The 21,433-nt window shown below is 39.9% G+C and overlaps 1 protein-coding gene across 1 annotated transcript in view; it reads left to right on the top strand.

The window, feature by feature from the left end:
• ZNF827 (zinc finger protein 827) overlaps positions 1-21,433 on the top strand; it is a 1,349,262-nt gene that overhangs the window by 883,973 nt on the left and 443,856 nt on the right. The window contains exon 6 of the mRNA XM_044062231.1: positions 64-315. Coding sequence (XP_043918166.1) covers positions 64-315 — 252 coding nt within the window. The remainder of the gene's footprint in view (positions 1-63; positions 316-21,433) is intronic.

Below are 21,433 nucleotides of genomic sequence, written 5' to 3'. Positions count from 1 at the left end.
GTAAAAGAGTGGGCAGTTGTTTGTAAGGTCTTGTTAAATATATGTATTTGTTTTAACTTGCAGCAGAAAGAATCAAGGAGAGTGATACCCTGTGTGTTAAAATTAAAGAAGAGCCAATGGATATCCAGATTTCTGAGCCCACAGAACCCTCATCATCCCCTGCTCCTGCAGTTAGTTTTAACTGCTTGCCAAGTCAAGAGAAAAAGGATCATCTCCTGCCAGTTCCTGCTGAGGGACAAGTGATTCCAGAACGGAATCTTTTTAACCAGGATATCTCTGTGAAAATGGCATCAGAACTGCTCTACAAGCTCTCAGGTAAAGTGGCAGCATGCACTGCTGTAATGACTAGCTTTGTACAGGTACAGAACAGCACCATTGAAAATATCAGTTCACACGGCAGTCCCGCTCATCCCGTTTCTCACATGACAAAAAGCTGGTAAGAAAAGAGAAAGTCTCTGTCTTCATCTGAGAGAGCCTTATTTCTGCTGCGTTTGAAGCTGGGGACTTGCATTCAGTATGTGTGCATGATGATTGCCATCTTGAAATGTCAAAATATATAAACATATTAATTTTTCTTACTTCCTGTGTGACATCACTTGTTTAATAGTAATTGCAGTAGTTGTTGTACAGGAACATCATTCTGCTTGTGACATAAGTAAGACATGTTGGGAAGAAGGATATGTATCTCAGAGGATCCCCATGCTCTGAAATTCTCCATCCATGTAAAGCAGACTCCATCTCTAACCCTATTTAAGTATAGCCTTTTTTTTTTTTTTTTTAAGCACATTTATTAAATGACCACTTAAAAGATTGGCAAATGTACATTAACAGAAAAGAAAACAAGCCATTTTAACAATTTTCCATTTAAATACATTATACATCACATATATTTTCTTTGCTACTATCATCGGTCTAACATTTAAAAAAATGCTGAATTCCTGCCTTCCCTTAAGCCTCCCTCCTCCACATGAACATTATGCATGTATTGTTTCCACAATTTCCATTTATTTCTGTGTAATTTGCTCCTTCCCTTTTTAAAGATCCCTCTTCCAGTTATTTTATCTCTTTTATAATGTTCAGTACCTCAGTTACAGTTGGTGAAGACTTTGATTTCCAAAAATAACCTTTTTGACAGCCAACAGAATTAAATGCAGTAAGTCCTTACTATGTTGAGGCAATTCAGATCCTATTTAAACATAACCTTGACCAATGGATGGGAAATAGGAAATTCACTCAGGGTCTGGCTCCCAAGTCTCTGATATAGGCAGACAGTAATGCCCAAACTAACATACCCCTCCCACATGACCTCTAGAAACTTCCTAGCTTACATATCCTCTCCTAATAAATACCCATGATACACAGGGACACCGTTGGGTTGGATTGCATGGGTAGGCTTATAAAGGCCCTGGTGGTCATTAGGTTATAGGTTTTTAGTTACATACTATACCATGTCTGCACAGGTGATGTGCTGAGAAAGTTATGTGAAGTGGGAGTGATGTAGTAAATTACAAGCATACAGTTTATAGGAATAGTTCAGGCAGCATTTATGTGCAGGACAGGAAATATAAGAACGTTATGAGACAGGCATCAACCTGAAGCTGTTAGAGTTGCTACCTCACAGTGCTTGTTTCTTCAATTTGGTCCCTAGCTGGGGTGCTTCTGTGTAAAGTCTGCATGTCCTTGTGTTTTTTGTGCTAGCTAGGTTGTTTGGTTTCCTTCCACATCCAAAAGACGCTCCATAGATGAATTGCTGATTTTTCAAATTGCCCATTGTTATGTTGTGCCATATGTGTGTTTCTCCTGAAATGTGCTAACAACCTAGCAGTGATTAGCTTCTCTACCTTGTGTCACTAAGTTGTAGGATAGGCTCCAACTGACACAATGATCCCCAAACTGGATCAGGCGTGTAATCAGAGAATAGGTAAGCATTAGGTAAGAAGAAAATGAAGTTCACACCATGTGGAAAATAAATGATATAAAATGTATCATGAAGCTGAGATGTAGAAGCACAGAATGCACTTTTGTACTTCATTAACAATTGATGACAGGGGAGTACTAACATTACATTTACTGGATTATAAATGTAGGTAAAACTAAAGAGAGAAGGGTGAAAGGTTCTGTTTCAGGCACTGGAATACACTCCAGACAAAGGCCATGAAATAATAGTATTTATTTAAACACAAGAAGGAGCTCCATGATGTCAAAAGTGGGAAGTGGGTGATGTGACTCTAAGCACAGAAGGGAGGAGGGTTTGCTTTACGGTGCTAGTTGCAAGTGTCAGCAGGTAAATGTGAATTCTTCTGCATCAGAATGGTTTTGAGTTGGTTAGTTATTTGCAAATACTGATGAGAGAGTTGTGATCACGAAAGAGAGTTAAGAAGTAACTGTGAAAGATGTGGGCTTAGGTGCTACCACAGAAGTAAATCTTTTGACCTTTCTTGATTAACATCACTACTGTCATTATATCATGATTATGTCATATCAGGAGTGTGGCTACAGGGACAGAATGTGACACCTCATCAGATTTGAGACAGAAGATGTATAACACAGAGGAATCATTGGTGTATTGTTTATAATATATGCAGACTACAGACAACTATGAATTATTTGTATTTTGTCATTCACTGGTTTGGATCATTACTGCTTTTCTGTAATACAGAATGATATTTATCGTATTGAGCACAGCTGCAGTAGCCATAGCTATATGGATAGATTATCACAGCTTAATACATTTGAGATGTGGAAGGAGAAGAGTCCAGGAGCCTGTGGAGAATAGTCCTAGCAAAGCTTGATCTAGACCTAGAGAAGGAATCAAGCTTGATAGTACTTTGTAAAGTTATGTACAGAGGACCAAGTAGCAGCCTCTAGAATATTTCTAGAATCCAAAAAGACACAGATGAAGCCCAGGGCATGGTAGGGTGGGCCTTGACCCTACATGGAATAGTTTTGTTATGGTGAGTGTAACAAAAGGTAACAGCCTTAGACAACCATTGGAAATAGTCTATTTAGACAAAGGTTGTCCCTTCTTCTTACTTTAACAAGAAATGAACAATTGATCTAAAGATCTCAACAATTCAGTTCTGTCAAGATAGTACCTGAGTTGGCTGTGGACATCAAAAGTATGGACTTTTCTCCTTCGTTTTTAGGTTTAGGGAAGAAAACTGTGAGATGGATAGTTTGGCTTAAAATAAACTCGGATATCACTTTAGGCATAAAAGAAGGATAAGTTCTCAAAGAAACCTTGTCCCTGTGGGATATGAGGTAGAGTTAACTCACCATAAGAACTTGCAACTCAAATATGCTTCTTGCAAAGGTCAGAGTAGTCAGTAAAAGTGTTTTCCATGTTAATAACCTCAAGTCAGCCAGATTTGCTGGTTCAAATGGAGTAAGAGTTAGCATCTCTAACACAAAGTTAAGATCCCAAGGAGGGGCCTGAACATAGTACAGTTGTGTAAGTAAACATACCATATTAGTAGATATTCGGATGTTGACTGCTGCAGTAGCTGCTCTCTCCCTCCATCCTCCTTGCTTTTTTGGTCTGTTTTTATGCCACCGTATGGACATTTATTTTTTGTTGTTCCAAGCAGTCTCCATCTCTCTGTTGGCAGGAAGTCTTTGAAGGGCTTGGCACCCAAGCTTGTCTTTTATTCAGATCAGCTCTGCTGCCTGATGGTTTGGATGCATGGAAGGTGCCCTGAAGCTTTAGAATTTGGCTAATTATTATATCCTTGGTAGGATATATCCAGTATAGCTGAGGCTACTGCAGCAGTGATCATTCCAACATATACTGTTATGGTAAGTTTTCTTACACAACTGTACCTTTTTGAGACATAAAATTAATAACTTGCCCTGAAGTGGTATTTAGCCACAGGCAGAGTTTAGTGAAAAATTATTCCAGAGGATGGAGAATTAGCCAGTCCTTTTAATGAAAGGCAGAGAAAGTCAGGTTTGTTATAGTTGCAGACTATTATTCTCATTCCAGCAAAACCCAACTATGTGAACTTCTAGGGTGAGCTTCATCATCATGGGTCCTGTAGGGGGAACAAGTCTGGTTCTTCCAAATGATTATATGCCAGGTTTCAGTGGATTGGGCATGACAGTCTAGGACACCATGAAACCCAACTCAGTGATACATACCCACTACACTTGTGTGTGTGTGTGTGTGTGTGTGTGTGTGTGTGTGTGTGTGTGTGTGTGTGTGTGTGTGTGTGTGTGTGTGTGTCTGTCTGTCTGTCTATATGTCTCTGTAGTGTGTGTGTGTGTCTGTCTGTCTATATGTCTCTGTAGTCTGTGCATAACTGCAAGACCCAAAATTGCAAGTTCCATAACACAAGCAAAAAAAACCATTAAAAGCTTAGTCACCTTACTCTTGAGATATATATCTGACTAGTGACCTATTTATGACACTACATATTGGTACATAATGGATGAACTGGTGCAACAATTTTCAAGAACTTTCTTGCTACCAGTCTGTGGAGGAAGACTATGTTATTGCAGTCTGTTTGCTATACAGCCTGTGGCAGTTTAACTTGTTAATGGCAGATATGTATCCCATTGGGTCCTTTTCTTTTTTCACTAATTTTATTTTTGGGGGGGTGGAAATTTATTGTATTTCATGCTTTCTAGGACCTGAACATAAGTGTAGGGAGTACAATATTGTGTCCCAAGACTATCATAAGTTGTTTGGCTTCAGAGTTGTCACTTTTGGATGTCCCTCAGCAGCTGTATAAAAAGCCTAGGAAACCAAAGGAAACTCTGTTTTTGTCATCTACTCTAAGTCAGACATCTGTGTTAAGGCAGATGATCAGCCCAGTGGCTACTCAGCTACTACTTCTGCTGTCCTGTCAAGGACCTTTCGGAGGCTGACAAAACACAGGACACTGGCATGTTTCTTTGGACTGATTAGATGGATGCTAAGACTGTGAAAGGAGAACCTTAGCTGATTATTTCTAAGGGACTGGGAGGTATCCCACAGATTCTTGTCCATGAGAGTGTACCAGGTAGCCTTACAGAGATATGTCAGGAGTCTGCTTCTTCTTGCAACATATCTTTGGAGACTCCAAAGAAGAGAAAGCAGACAAAAACATGTTTCCTTTCTGTCACTTTTTGTACATATCTCCAGTATGACTGGTACAATTTTTTCAAGGACTTTTTAAAGCCTTAATGTCTGTTAAGCCACCTCAGTCTTTCTCTCCTTTTTCTTCCACCCCTCAAAAAATAATGATTCTTCAGAGACTAATATTGAATTCTCTGGCTTATTCCTTTCAGATACATTCTCCAACAGGATTTGAGTGAATTGCTGAAAACAATTTTGTGCTTTTATCTCCTCAAGAAGAGCTGTCTTTTGGTGACACTAGTTATAAAATGATGCAGCATTTCAACTAGGAGAGAAAACAGGTATCTGACATCTAAACAAGTATTAATGATCTATTGTACAAGGACATCCTTAAGCCATCCGTAATTCTACCTGTATTGAAAACCTTAGAAGAAACCTTCCTGTCTGCTTTTGTTGCACCTGAATCACAGTCCTGCACCTAAAAAATTGTTTTATAAAGTGCCAGATTTTCATACATATTTGTAAAAAAAAAAATCCCTCCTTTAACTCAGCTGTGGTCTCTGTAGAGTCTGATGAGGCCTCTAAACTATGACAATCATCTAATGCATTACCTTATAATAAAGACAGTAGGGCTATGGTTAAGTATGGAAAGAAGTTGTACATGTCTGCCTTTCTGTGCCATAAATTTCCAAACCCACTTGGCAAGATATTTGTTATCTGTTTTGGCCAAGATAAATAAGTTAATTTCTGGCGTTCCTGATTCTAATAACAAAAGTACTATACGCAATATAATCAACTTAGCCATACAGGCAACAATGGATTATATTAAATATGGCTGTGACTCTGTTAATACCTCTTCCAGAGAAGCAGCTTCTGGCTCTATCCTTAAGGAAGTGTTCCTAGCTTCATCTCCAATTTTTTTTTTCTGATTAAGTTAAGGCCAAACTTCAGGATGCTCCTTTAGGCAAGAACAATCTTTTCAAACCATCTTCTGCTGAAATCATATAAAAACTGCAGGAAAGGGGAAAGATAATGCAAAATGTTAAATGCCTTTATATTTTCCCATTCCCAAGTTCCAGAAGAACTATTCATGAGTATGAACGCTGGTCCATCTTACCACAAAAGTCAAAAATCACAGTAAAAGGCAGACAATCTTTTAAAAACACTGTCAGGAAAAAAATAAATTGGTCTTTAATGGATCCAAGGATATTTCACTGACAAAGGATCTTTTACCAGCAAAAGCTCTAACTTATGGCTACCTTTAGCCCTCCTGCCCCTTTCCCTCCACCTCAGCCACCACCTCCAAACCTTTCAGGAAGACCCTCTCGTCATCTTTCTCTTTGGAAGAAATGACATTAGATACCTGGGTACTGAACAGAATTTAAATGGGTACAAACTGCTATGGCATTCCCATCCATCTACAACATATATCCGCCAGATGCCTTCCAGCTAACACCTGTTTCTTCCAGTTATTACAGCAGGGAATCAAAGAACCTGGCCCTACCATTGAAAAGGAAAATGGTTTTATTGCACACTTTTCCTTGTTCCAAGAAGATAAGGGGTATAGAGACACATTCTGGACTTGTGTACCCCAACACATTTCTAAAAATACCAGAATTCATGATGATAACCCTCCAAAGCTTATTACCCATGATTTTCCCTCAGGCTTTTTTGGCTACTTTGAATCTGAAGGATACCTACCTTCACATTCCTAATTCATCTAAATCACAGAAAAGTCTTAAGATTTTGTGCTTTTGGTATCATTTTCAATTTTCTGCTTTTCTCTTTTGTATTTCTGTGGCTTCAAGAGTCTTCACAAAATGCCTGGCCTCTGTGGCTGCATTCTTCAGACTCCAATGCATCCATATTTACCCTTATTTAGATGATTTCTTGATCCAGGCCACTTCTGTTCAAAAAAGAAAAATCTACAAGATTTGTAGTTTACAATCAGTCTTTTCCTTCATTTAAGATTCTCTCTAAACTTGAGGAAATCCACCCTTTAACCTGGTCAAAGCTTAGTGTTTCTGGGATGTTTCTGTCTCAAGACAAGTACAGTTTCTAACATATTACTTTCTATCTCTTTCATATGTGAAATGAATTATTTAAGATAAATTCTGCGTGCTCTGGGATACATGGTGTGACAACCCACCACTAGTAATCAAGGAGCCTCAATCCTTACCACTGCCAACAGTGGGGGGCGTACAGTGGGAAGATGTCAAGTACACACACAGTATTTCCAGATGCAGCTGTCTGCATCACATGCAGTTTCTGTTTAGAGCACACAGAGACCACAGTCATTCTGGGGCTGGTTTCTCCCTCTTTCTCCAGATCCCCAATAAGACTTCCCACTGGCACAGCTATAGAGTTGATATCTCAGCTGAGTGGCCAAGTCAAGACATCTCTATCCAATCAGTGCTTGGTGTCCCTGCCCACGTAGCTGACACACACACTCTTTGAGTTTCATTTTTAAACACACACAGACACACCTGGGAAAGGCTGGCACAAGTTTACTAGCTATGCCTCCTTTTCCCCAGACTATAAGGTAGTTATAACTGCCACCAGACAACTCTTACTATTTACTTTAAGGCCCTTAACAAAGGGTGTCCAGTCTTACTGTGTAATATTAATACAAATCGTAGTTTGACCAAGAGTGAGGCTGTAAGGAGTGGCCCACAATGTCACCAAATAAATATGCAAGTACTCTCAAAACTTACGTATTTCTCACAGACATCAGCCACAATGAAAGGTTTAAATATATTTAATAATAAATAAAAGAACAAGAAAGTACTCTGTATATATTCACAGTGACATCAGAGTTCAAAACCACAGAAAATATTTAAAACAACATTGCAAGACAGTTTCAAATAAATAAAGAAAAACATCTAAACTATGCTTCACTATATTACTGGCTGAATATAAGAGAATTACTATATCCTAGTTTACTTACGTAAGAGCAAGGCAGATGTGAATGGATCTTCTAATTGTTGTCAGGTCAAAGTCAGATATAGAATGCTGTGTCTCTCTAAGAAATTTCTTAAATTAATATCTCAAACATTACTGCTGGGGTAGCTTGCAGAATGGCATCATTTCTTGTCATCTCTATCCCAGGTGAAACCCCCACTGTTGGCAGCTAGCAGTATTTAGCATCTACATGTGAAAACACATAGACCTCAGATCTTTGGCGGATACTGGAAGTCATAAAACAATCACATTCCTTCACATTTCAAAACAAGTAATTATTTCACCTTAAAGACAATATAGAGAGCTCGCTAATATAGATGGGTTTATATCAGAACATCGAAGGCTGATAAGTCCGAAGCTCACAATTTTGAACTTCAAACACTGAAAGCTGACAACATCGAACTGCAGAACAGAGATCGCCATAGAGTGTGGGAAGGGAAGATTTCCCTTTACTGCACTATAGTGCAATCTCGGAGTTGGTATATTAAGTAGCGGGGGGGAGCGCAGGGGGGGGGTTGCCCCCTGCATAGATTGTTTTTTGGGGGGGGTAGTTAGTATTTTTTTGTACGTTTGATGTTGTCAGCTTTCGAGGTTTGCAGTTCGAAGTTGTGAGCTTCGGACTTGTAAGCTTTCGATCATCTGATATAGACCCGTATAGACACCATGTCTCTAGCTTCCATAAAGTAATTTAATTTCAGCTATTTTTTTTTTAAGTTAATCTCCTGTATTCTAGTTTCCACTGTTCAAATATATATATTTATACAGTTACAGTAGTGTATGTACATTTCTGTTCTCTTTCAGCAGGGCACATTGTGGATACATCTTTAAGCTCAGTAGTTTACAAAATACCTTTTTCTAACACACATCTGTACAGACCAGTTTGATATACACATGACATACAGTTCTAATACAGTTGTAACGCAAGCATCTTATATAGATCATGTTGATATTCACAAATAACATAATTATTTACAAAATTCCACATAGCTGTGCTGGCAGTATATGCCTTTGTCACACTTCTTTTTAAATCATGTTGCTATTCACAAATGACATATAATTATTTACAAAATTCCAGATAGCTGTGCTGGCAGTGTCTCCCTTTGTCACACATGGCATCAACTATGCAGATGATTTCCTTTGCCAGACTCCATATGAGGAAGATTCAATTATATTTCAAATTGATTTGGGCACAACACTGCCACTTTCTGTCATTCCCAATCCTTCTCTTGCTTTTTTTTTTTTAAGAAAAAAGATAGGGATATCCATTTGATAAAGGCTCATTCCTCCTTTATGGCACTAGACAGAAAATCTTTTCCATTTGGAAATATAAATCAGATAACTCTCAATCCAGCTGATTCCTTTTTCTCCATTAAAAGGTTTCAGTAGATCTCAATAGATGGTTCAGATCTGGCTGGGGGTGCTTTTTCAGTAGGCATGAAAGTACAAGGAGTCTGATACAAGCTAGACAGACAAAAACACGTAAACACCAAGGAGATGAAAGCCCTGATATTTGCCCTGCTGACTCTTCTCCACCTTAGGTCCTAACAGACATTAACACAGTTATGTGATATATTAACAAAAAGGGGAAACAAGTCCTACCATCTCTGCAGGTTGACCATGACAGCTTGGGATTTTTGCTACTTGGCCCATTCTCTTTCTCCAAGCAACTTAGATTCCATCAGAACTGAATTCAGTGACAGATTATCTGAGTAGATCCAATGCAGACTCTCACAAATAGATACTAAACAAAAAGGCTTTAGTTCAATTTGTCCATCAGTGGGGAACTGCCTAGATTAGTCTTTTCACCTCCACCCATAACAGATATCTCAGACTGTTCTGTTCCAGAGTTCCATGCAGAGAAGCATAGAAAAAGGACACCTTTTCAATATCATGAAAACCGAAGTTCTTATGTGCTTCCCCCAATTTGTTTGTCATTCCTAGGGTCCTTCTGAAGATTCATAAATACAGTCCAGAAGTCCTGATGGTTACCTACTTTAGCCTAGATAACACTGGTTCTCCTTTTGTTTTTGTACCTAGTCAAGGGCAAACACCACACATTACCTCACAGGATGGAGCTGCTCACACAGCAGAAGGGCTGGTTCATTCATCCAAACTTACAAACTTTGAACTTGATAGTTTGGATGATAAACTTCTAATTCTCTTCAGCCATTACTGTAAGGATATGCTGCAGGTAATAAAAGATTCAAGAAAAACTGCTATAAGTAAATCTTATATTTCTAACTGGAAAATATTTTCTTTCTATTGCTGTAAAAGAGGAATGAACCCTTAACAAATGAGTATCCCCATCATTCTCAACTATTTGTGCAAGCTGCTTCACTCAACATTAACATACACCTCTGTCAAGGGGTATCTATCAGCCATTTCTGCTTGATTGCCTTTGCATCCCCCTCCCTCTTCATGAGATCAGAAAATTCATAAATGTTGTCCTACCTATCAGGCCTCCAAGAAAATCTATTATCTCTCCTTGGGACCTGAATTATGTTCTGGAAGAACTGACCCATCCACCCTTTGAACCAGTGTATTCTGCATCTTTTAAGTTCTGTATTTTGAAGACAGTCCTATTGGTAACATTGATATCTACAGAAAGGTATCAGAGTTACAATATCCTTCATGCTGTCCATCCTTTTTTGGTCTTTCATAAGGACAGGGTAAACTTTTAGACTAACCCCTCTTTTATACTTAATATTGTCACTGAAATGTCTCCAAATCAGTCTGTTCATCTCTATATATTTTCCTAACCCTCAAAATAGGGGGAAAAAGAATGTTGTATTTACTGGATGCTCACAGGTAACTAAAGTCCTACATGGACAAAACAAAGTCTATCTGTATTTCTGACCAATTGTTTATTTCCTTTGAAGGAAAAAAGATGGGCTTTCCAGTTTCTAAACAGACCATCTCTAGATGGACTTCTCTTGCTAATTCCTTTTGTTATTGTTTCCATGGAAAATCTCTCCAAAGTCAAGTCAAATCTCACTGTTCTAGAACTGATGCCTCTTCTGGATCCTTGTTTCAATGCTTTGGATTGTAGATTCATTCTGGAAGCAGTCACTTGGTCATCCATTCACACATTTACTGAACATTACAAGAACGATACCTTATCAAGAACCAGAGATGGTTTTGTTAGATCAGTTTACAAGTGATCCTCATCCCTAGTTCTATACCTCAGACCTCAGTCCAGTCAGGATAAAAGCATTGCAAATCTTCCCTCTTGTAAGCAATATTGCAACAGTGATCTAATGAAAATCTTAGTGCAGTTATGTAAGAATTTACCATAACAATAGATGTTCAAATAGATTACTGTTGTAGCGCATGCATCCTCCCTCCTTTTCCCAAGTTTATTTTTTCTTGTCATTCCTTTGGTAGAGGGGGCTCCTGACTTCCCATTTCCCATTCTCTAACCTTCTATATCTGAGTCTGTGTTCTAGAAGTTTTAGCTTAAGAAAAAATTCTCTCTCTTGGAATAAGAAATTTGTGAAGGTCTTTGCACCTGTATGTCTTTTATGTAACAGCACATAGACTCATGCATAAGTCACAAGTCAGACATATGACACAAGAGGAATGTGCCTAGGCTTTTGTAAACTGGCTGAACATACAGTATCCTTAGTTGGATACATTCCACTCACCATCAACAGTGATCTAGTCGAACATCTACTGTTAAGGTAAGTTCTTACACAACTATGGTAGGACAGATTCGGTTTGTTAAGCATGCTTTTATTTGCTATCTTACCTAGCTGTAGTAACATCAGAACTACATTATTTTTCTTCCTTTCTCATAATCATATATTATGTTTGTGTTATACACTTGCACATCTTCTGATTGCCAGTCAAACACATAGCAGTTTATTTATGTGTTCATAGGTAGGTACTAGGCTATCAGCCCTGGGGCCTATATAAGCCTAGCCAAAAAAGTTCCCTGGCTTTCGCCACCCAAGAAAGTTATTTTCCTGTGTCCTTGTCTATCAGAGCCACAGAAGTGATCCCCAGGGTGAATTTCCTATTTCCCATCCAATTTTGAGATTTTTCTTAGAGGGCTAATGAGCAGCTTTGCTTGACATGAATGGGTAGTCTGTTCCAGAGCGTGGGAAGTCTCTGGGACAGGAATCTATTCTTTCAGCATGTTCTGTTTATTGTGGTGGCAAGGTTTATGTCCCTGAAGTGTATGGCTCTGAGGGCTTGGGATTTCTTTAAGTGTAGCATGTCCAACAGATCTGGGTTTGACATGGGTTTGTATGTTAGGCAGAGGTCGCCTCTGAGTAGGCGATAAGCGATGGAGTACAGCTGATGTTCTTTGAGACGTTCTGCGTATGGCATCTGTTTGAGGCCAGTAATCCTCTTAGTGATGTATTTCCGTGGCCTTTCTAGTTGCTGTAGATGTCTTGCGAGGTACATGCCAAATGGGGCATTGTACTCTATAATGGGTCTGATGAGGGATGAGTAGAGAGGAACAATGACCTCTTTTTTTCTGGAGGTGAACCCCTTTGTGATGAGGTGTGCCACCTAGAAGGATTTTCTGACTACTGTGGCGATGTGATTATAAAAGGAGAGACTACTGTCCACCTGTGTCCCAAGGTCTCTTATCACACTTTTGGTGTTTAGTAGGCTACCTCCTATGTGGTAGTTCATGGGTACAGTATTTTTCCCAAAGAGAAAGACAATGCACTTCTTGGAATTGAGCTTGAGGCCATGACTTTGGCACCAAGTATCAGTCTCAGTGAGACCCCTTTGTAGAATGTCCACATCATTAGGCTATTCTATTATGGCACCTAGTTTGCAGTCATCTGCGAACTTTATTAGCCAAAGACCTGCTGTATTAGCCTGGACTTCTGAGAAGTAGATGCCAAACAGGAGAGGACCCAGGACTAAGCTCTGTGGTACTCCACTAGTCACTGGTCTGAAGCTGGATTTGGAGTCGGCTACTTTCACTGTGTGGGTTCTGTCATTGAGCCAGTCAGCCACCCATCTTGTGACATAGGGATTTATGCCCAGTCTAGTTAGTTTATCTATAATTCCAGAGTGGGGGATGGTGTTGAAAGCCGTGGCGAGGTCAAGATAGGCTGTGTGCACCACCTTACCCTCGTCCATGTCTCTGGTGACTGCTTCAAAGAAGTCAATCAAGTTTAGGAGACATGACCTACCTTTTACAAACCCAAACTGAGTGGGGTCCAGAGTTTGGAGGTTACCTATGTCCTTGTGTGGCTTAGTCAGGCTGCAGTCTTAACTACCCTTTTGTTCTCCTGTTAGTTAATACTCCAGTTTAGCTGCTGGGTACCTCACTGCAAGTCACCACTCTGCATTCTGAAGCTTAGTAAAAATGAAAAGTAGTAACATTATAGTGTTGTGGTCACAGTGGTACATCATGATGGCAGTTTCATTGTATTTGCTATCAGTTTGCTACTATCACTAAATTTTGAAAAGGTAAGAAAACTGGGGACATACTGAATATGATATGAAGTTATCTCATATTGCTTTTGCAACTGTATGATTATTTCTTTTAGTGCTGCTGTTGGTTTTGGTGGGCTGGTGTGTGATGCCCCTGCACTGGGCCAGTAATCAAGGAGCCTCAATCCTTACCACTGGCAACAGTGAGGGACTTCCACACAGTGGAAGGATTACAATTACACACACACACACACACACACACACACACACACACACACACACACACACACACACAGTAAAGTACAATTTCCCTTAAGAGCACACAGAGATCACAGTTAGTCTGGGGGCTGGTTTCTATCTCTTTCTGCAGATCCCCAATAAGACTCCCAACTGGCAAATCTATAGGGTTGAGAACTCAGCTGACTGGCCATGCTAAAACCTCCAGTACCCGCTCTGTCCAACCAGTGCTTCGTGTCTGTGTCCAAGTAGCTGACACACACACACACACACACACACACACACACACACACACACACACTTTGAAATTTGATTTATACAGAAACACAAACACACACCTGGGAAAGACTGGCAAAGGTTTACTAGCTATGCCCCCTTCTGCCCAGATTATAATGTAGTACCAACTGCCACCAGCCACTACTTATCAGCTACTTAAGGCCCTTACAAAGGGTGAGCAATTCTGCTGTGATGTTACTATTATCCAAATGGTGAGTGTGACCAAGCCTTTCAAGGTTATTTAGGAGTGGCCTGTACAGTTTCACCAAATACATATGCAAGTATTCTAAGAGCTTAAATATCTCTAAACAAAGCAGCCACAATTAAAAGGTTTAAATATATTTAATAGTAAATAATAAAAGACAAGACAGTACTCAAACAACACAGTAACTGCAGAGTTCAGAATCACAGAAAATATTTTAAAACAACACTGCAGGGCAGTCTCAAATAAATAAAGAAAACATCTAAACTAATCTCTGCTGTATTACTGTCTATATCTAAAAGATACTATGTCCTGAATAACTTACCTACAGAGCAAGGCAAATGCAGATGAGTGGGTGTTCTTGCTAGGTCCAAGACAAGACACAAAATGCACAGTGTCTGAGAGAGTTCCCAAATTATTACCAAATATTACTGCTGGGTTAGCCTGGATGACATCACTCTTTGTCACATGCCTACAGTTCCCAGGCTAACAGAAGCTTAACAATATTTAACATTTCTCTGTGAAAAATACATATCTCTCAGATGTTTGCTAAGAATTGGAAGTCGTAAAACAATTAAATACTTACCTTTTAGACCTAGTAATTACTTCTCTCCAAGACAACAGAAAGAAACTTTTAAGTCTAGACATTGTGTCTGCTTGCTGCACTGAAACTACTTTTTGTAGCACATCATAAAGCACTTTTAATTTCAACTTATTTTCTTGAAGTCTCTGTATATTCCAGCTTCTGCTATTAAAACAAACATTTGCACAGGTATATAGTTTACATACATTTCTGTTCTTTTCCAGTAGGGTACACTGTGGTTACATTCTTGAAGCTCAGTACATAACATACAGTTCAAAACACTTCTGCAAAAGTAGTTTAATATACACATAACATTACATTTGTAAGACATGCCTATGGATTATATTAATATTCACAAATGGCATATTATTATTTACAAAATTTCAGATAGCTGGGCTGCCAATGTCACATTTCTTTGTAAATCATATTAACATTTTCAAGTCACATATAATTATTTACAAAATTCCAGTTAGCTGACTAGCAGTATTTCTCTGGGGTCACATTTCTCCCCTCCTCGAAAACTCAAGCTAGTTTTTCAAGTGACCCTTGAGAAACGTTGCTTGAGAGGGCTGAGCCTATCTGGGAATACCTTACCCCACTCCCTGTCTTGAGATTCCAGCTGCCTTGGCATTGCTGATACCAGTACCATGCTGCACTATCCCACCATATGCCTGCAACCCTAGGCTCCACCATAGTAATTTGGGATTTTCTGGCTGGCTCCCAGTAGCCATATATCGACCTCAGACTCCCTGCCTTCTACTGCAAATACTCAGAACAATGGCCTCCCTATCATGGTAAGGTTTCATCATATTAACATGGTACAATATGTGCCCCTGCCTCCTGCCTAGCAGTTCTACCATGTAGTTAACATCACTGACCTTTGTTACCACCTTGTAGGGTCCCTGCCAAGCTGCTTGCAGCTTGTTGTGTCTGACAGGAATGAGAACCAATAACTGCTGCCATACAGCATACTGTCTAGCTCGGGCATTCCTGTCATACCAGACCTTTTTTTGCTGTTGGGCTTCTGCCAGGTTCTCCTGGGCCAAGCCCATGAGATCCCTGAGCTTTGTCTTGAGGTTTAGGACATATGCCACAACAGACACCTTGTGGAATTGATGCTCACCCTCCCACTCATCTTGAATCAAATCTAGAGATCCCCTCACCCTATGCCCATACAGCAACTCAAAGGGTGAAAAACCTGTGGATTCCTAGGGAACCTCTCTGTAAGCAAACAACAGATGAGGCAAATATTTGTCCCAGTCCCTCTTAAACTAGTCCGTAAATGCCCGTAACAATTATCTTGAGTGTAGAGTTTAACCTCTCAACAAAACTATTAGTCTGGGGATGGTAAGGGGTGGTCTTTAGGTGCTTCACCCCACAGTACTTCCACAGACAAGCCAGCAGGTCTGACATGAAATTGGCACCTGTGTCAGCCAGTATTTCTTTTGGGAAACCTACCCTGCTGAAAATCTCTAACAAAGCATTTGCCACCTTTTCTGCCTCAATGGAGGACAGAGCCACTGCCTCATGGTATCTGGTAGCATGATCTACTACCACTAGGATATACTTTTTCCCTATGGAACTTGGGTACTCAGAGGCCCCACAATATCCATAGCTACCATCTGAAATGGCTCCTCAATCACAGGCAAAAGTATCAAAGGAGCTCTCACCTTGTCTCCTGCCATGCCTACCTTTTGGCACTGCTCGCAGGTCCTGCAATACCCAGTTACATCTCTGGAAATCCCAGGCCAATAGACGTTCTGCATAATACATCTCTTTGTACGCTTTATGCCCATATGACCTGCAAAGGGAATATCATGGGCTATGGCTATTAGTGACAGATGATAGGCTCTGGTCACTACTAACTACTGTATTCTCTCACCCTCTAGCCCTTCCTCAATGGTCCACTCTCTGTACAGTAACCCTTTGTCCCAGTATACAAATTCCCTCTTCCTTTGAGAATCAGGTGCATCACTAGCTACCTACCTCAGGCCTTGTAATGTAGGGTCTGAGAGCTGAGCCTGTCTCATCTCTCTCTTAGTAACCCTTCCCAGCTCCCATTCCACAGGAGGTCTGGTATCCTCTGACAGCGGTGCCTCAGTGTCAGCCTGGGTACTTCTACTTACCTCTGCCCTTGCAGTCACAATGTCCAAGGGAACATCAGTACCCACAAGCAGCTGTGGCTCACCTTCAGTCTCACTGCTACAGGGCAGCTCCCTCGCTGAAGTAGCCACCTCATCATCCTGGCTGCAAGTGTGTGGTCTGTCTGGGTCTCCCCCAAGCTACCAGACCCACATGCTTGTCTCCAAGACTGACTGCGTGTAACTGCACGCATAGACAGTACTGCATTATCAAAATCATTCCCTATCAGGACTTCTGCAGGGATATCCTCAAACACACCTACTTGCTTGCTTCTTTTTCCACCCTCCCAGTCAAGGTGAACTGTAGCCAAAGGTATTTGGAATGGGGTCCCTCCTAAAGCTCTGACTGGAGTAAACTGCCCAAGCAAGTAGTGTTCCTCTGTAACCATTGCAGGCTTCAAAATGGTTAGGTCAGAGGCTGTGTCTCTCTCAGCCATGTCCTCTTTCCCATTCATTAAGACTGGATATAACCCCTTGTGGTAGTTTGGTACTCTCGTTATCTCGAGACAACATACTGTTGACATTTTGTCATTCCCACTTAATGGCTCTCCCACCTTTTGTTCCCCACCTTGCCTCTGTGGACATCTGTATGCTACATGGCCCCACTGGTTGCATTTAAAACATTTAACCCTTGGAACTGGACATGTACCTGGACTAGTGGCTTCCTCTTCTACTGATGGACTCTGTTGGGGCAGTGTGGGCTGCCCACCATGGGTTCCCTTAGACCCATGAGCAGCACTGGGTGTCCCTTTCCCGTGCAGTGATGCCCTGCTTGCTAGGTATAGGTCTCCCTTCTTCCCCAACTCATCTGCAGTAGTGCATTGTCTATCAGCTAACCAGATTTTCATGTCCTCAGGCAAAGTGTTAAGGGTGTTTTCCCTCACTAAAAGGTCTGCCAGCACTTCAGAAGTGGTGATCTGACATCCACTTACCCATCTATGAAAATAACTGCTTAGTTCAGCAACATATTCACACACACTTTCATCTGCCTTGCGGCTATCCTCACGAAACTTTTTTTTCTGCAAGCTAAAAGTGTTAACGTAAAACATTCTAGCAAACAGTTCTTTACAACATTATAATTTAAACAATCAGTGTCAGACAATTTGGAAGTAACAGTTATAGCTTTACCATGGAGTAAGGGAGTCAGGAACTGTACCCAGAGCCCTTGGTCAACATTATGCTGTTTACATACCCTCTCAAACATATAAATGAAACTGTCAAAATGATCCCCCTCTGTAAATTGTGGAAGAAATGTACTGATCGTTGTTGCTCTGGGGTTCAGTTTCTCCCTTCCCCATTACCTCCATGACTCTGGCAAAGAGTCAGCATCTCCTGTCCATGTTGCCTCTGCCTGTCCTTCTCCTCAACTTCCATGCATTGTAGTTTCTCATTTTCCTCAGCCTCAAGATCTCAGTCTCTCTGCTGCTTCTGTTTTCAAATGCTTGGCCTCCAGCTCAAACATCTTTAACTCTAGATGGATTTTTAAGTCCTCTGTGGAAAGGTTGAGCTGTCCATTTTCTGAGAGTTGTACATCTCCATGGTCAGTCTGATTGTCCTCCTGGTTGCTGTCCTGTGATGCAGCTGTGACTAAAGCTGCTATCATGTCTGCTTTAGTCAGGTTGGCATGGATCAGTCCTTTAGCCTGGCACATCTCAGCCAACTGGCTCCTTGTTAGCTTGCCATATTCCTCTGCTGATATGCTTGCCTGCTGTCTCTGACTAACTAAGCTAACAAACAAAATAAAATAATTGTGATATTAACTCTGAATGTTCACTGCATGGCTGATAAAGAGTACAAACACCTTCAGTGACCACTGTACACAGACTACAGGAATTAAATATCAACACCACTACAAGCCAATTAATATCTGATGTAGCTATTTCACCACTATCACCTAATTAATATGTGATGTGAGTATCCCACCACTGCCAAACAATTAATATATGATGCCCCTGCACTGACCCAGTAATCAAGGAGCCTCAATCCTCACCACTGCCAAGAATGAGGGAATCCACACAATGGGAGGATTAGAAGTACACACACACAGTAATGTACAGTTTACCTTAAGAGCACACAGAGATCACAGTCAGTCTGTGGGCTGGTTTCTCTCTCTTTCTGCAGATCTCCAATAAGACTCCCCACTGGCACAACTATAGGGTTGAGATCTCAGTTGAATGGCCAAGCCAAAACCTCCAGTACCCTCTTTGTCCAACCAGTGTTTCATGTCCCTGTCCAAGTAGCTGACACACACACACTTTGAGATTTGATTTATACACAAACACACACCTGGGAAAGGCTGGCACAAGTTTATTAGCTATGCCCCCTTCTGCCCAGACAACAAGGTAGTACCAGCTGCCACCAGCCACTACTTATCAACTACTTAAGGCCCTTAAAAAAGGATGACCAATCCTGCTGTGTAATGTTACTATTATCCAAATGGTAAGTGTCACCAAGACTTTCAAGGCTATTTAGGAGTGGCCTGTACAGTGTCACCAAATACATATGCAAGTACTCTAAGAGCTTAAATGTCTCTAAACAAACCAGCCACAATTAAAAGGTGTAAATATATTTAATAATAAGTAATAAAAAAAAAGACAATTCTCAAACAACACCATAACTGCAGAGTTCAGAATCACAGGAAGTATTTAAAACAGCATTGCAGGACAATCTCAAGTAAATGCAGAAAACATCTGAACTAATCTTTGCTATATTCACATCTATATCTAAAAGATACTATGCCCTAAATAACGAGTGGATGTTCTTGCTAGGTCCAAGACAAGACTCAGAATGCACAGTGTTTCTGAAAGTTCCCAAATTAATATCAAAACATTACTGCTGGGTTAACCTGGATGACATCACTCTTTGTCACCTGCCTTCATGTTCCCAGGCTAACAGAAACTTTAACAAAATGTAATATTTCTCTGTGAAAAATACATATCTCGCAGACGTTTGCTCAGAACTGGAAGTCGTAAAACAATTAAATACTTTTACATTTTAGACCTAGTAATTACTTCTCTCCAAGACAACAGAACAAAACTTCTAGCTCTAGACATTGTGTCTGCTTGCTGCACTGAAACTACTTTTATAGCATATCGTAAAGCACTTCTAATTTCAACTTATTTTCTTGAAGTTTTATAGATTAACTCTGTATGTTCCAGCTTCTGCTGTTAAAACATACATTTGCACAGGTATATAGTTTATATACATTTCTGTTCTTTTCCAGTAGGGTACATTGTAGTTACATTCTTGAAGCTCGCTACATAACATACAGTTCAACACACACCTGCACCAGTAGTTTAATATACATGTAACATATAGTTCTCTTACATTTGTAAGACAAGCCTATGGATCATATTAATATTAACAAATGATGTATAATTATTTACATAATTCCAGATAGCTGGGCTGCCAGCGTCACATTTCTTTATAAATAATGTTAATATTTTCAAGTGACATATAATTATTTGCAAAATTCCAGATAACTGGACTGGCAGTATTTCCCTGGTGTCACATGGTACGTAGACTGTTAAAATGCATCATTGCTTATCTGTGATTTCAGAAAATAACTGTCACTCTGTTTTATTTTGGATAATTTAAAAATCCCATTTTTCCTGTCTGGATAAGCTTGTACCTTGATATATTACCTTTAAGCAGATATGCAGTGGCACAAATTTCAAAGTCAGTAACATTTTCATAGTAGATGACAGTTTCGTTAAGTATGAAGGTATCACAAGAAAAGCAATGCATTCTGTATAAAATTTTGGTTAAGTACATTGTTGTCAAATTATCACAAAAAGTGCAATAATTGCATATGTGACTTTTAGAGTTTCTGATAGGTTAGTCGGGATGGTGAATATTTCAATAGTCCAGTTGTAAATGCTGCCTGTTGCCAGCAGCTTGCTACTTGTATATAGTAACTCAGACAATGGTATACCTCAGACGAAGAGAAAATACTCCAAATTACTGTATCCTTAGACCAACAAACCAGTCATGCGGTCAATTTTTGGAATCCTGAAAATTAACAAAATGTGAGTAATCCCCCGCTGAGGCCCATAGTGGCCTCAGCTGTGTCAAAAATAAAACCACTGGAGGTGTACATTGATCGTCAGTGTAAGCACCTGCTGGATGGCAAAGCATATGTGTTGCGAGATTCCTAGCATTTGCTGCCAATTTTAAACTGCAGTATGTTCAGTGAGGACATCTTGTTTGTTATTGTAGATGTTGTCAACCTGTTTTCCATCATTCCACATGATATTGAATTGCAATATTTCCTGGAAATTCTAAGTGCCAATCAAGACTTTTCTAGTAATGAGATTTTGATATTGTATGAATTTTTGGATATCGTCCTTAGGAACATTTTGTGCATTTTGAGGATGAATGCTTTCATCATCTTTCAGATATAGCAATGGGCATGGCATGTGTGTCCTTGTATGCAAATTCAGTTTTAGAAGCTGGAAGAAAAAGTATGTATTCACCCCTGAATTTTATAATTCTTTTATATGCATATTACAGATTTTGGATGTTTTGTATTTTTTTTTTAAAGGAAATGTGATGCAACTTTTGTTTTTTATTATTAA

This window comes from Protopterus annectens, chromosome 2.part1 (assembly GCF_019279795.1).
Source record: "Protopterus annectens isolate FY-2018-M chromosome 2.part1, PAN1.0, whole genome shotgun sequence".
In the NCBI taxonomy this organism is placed as follows: Eukaryota; Metazoa; Chordata; order Ceratodontiformes; family Protopteridae; genus Protopterus; species Protopterus annectens.
Note: the sequence above shows the minus strand (reverse complement) of the source record. Positions and strands in the feature narration are given on the sequence as shown.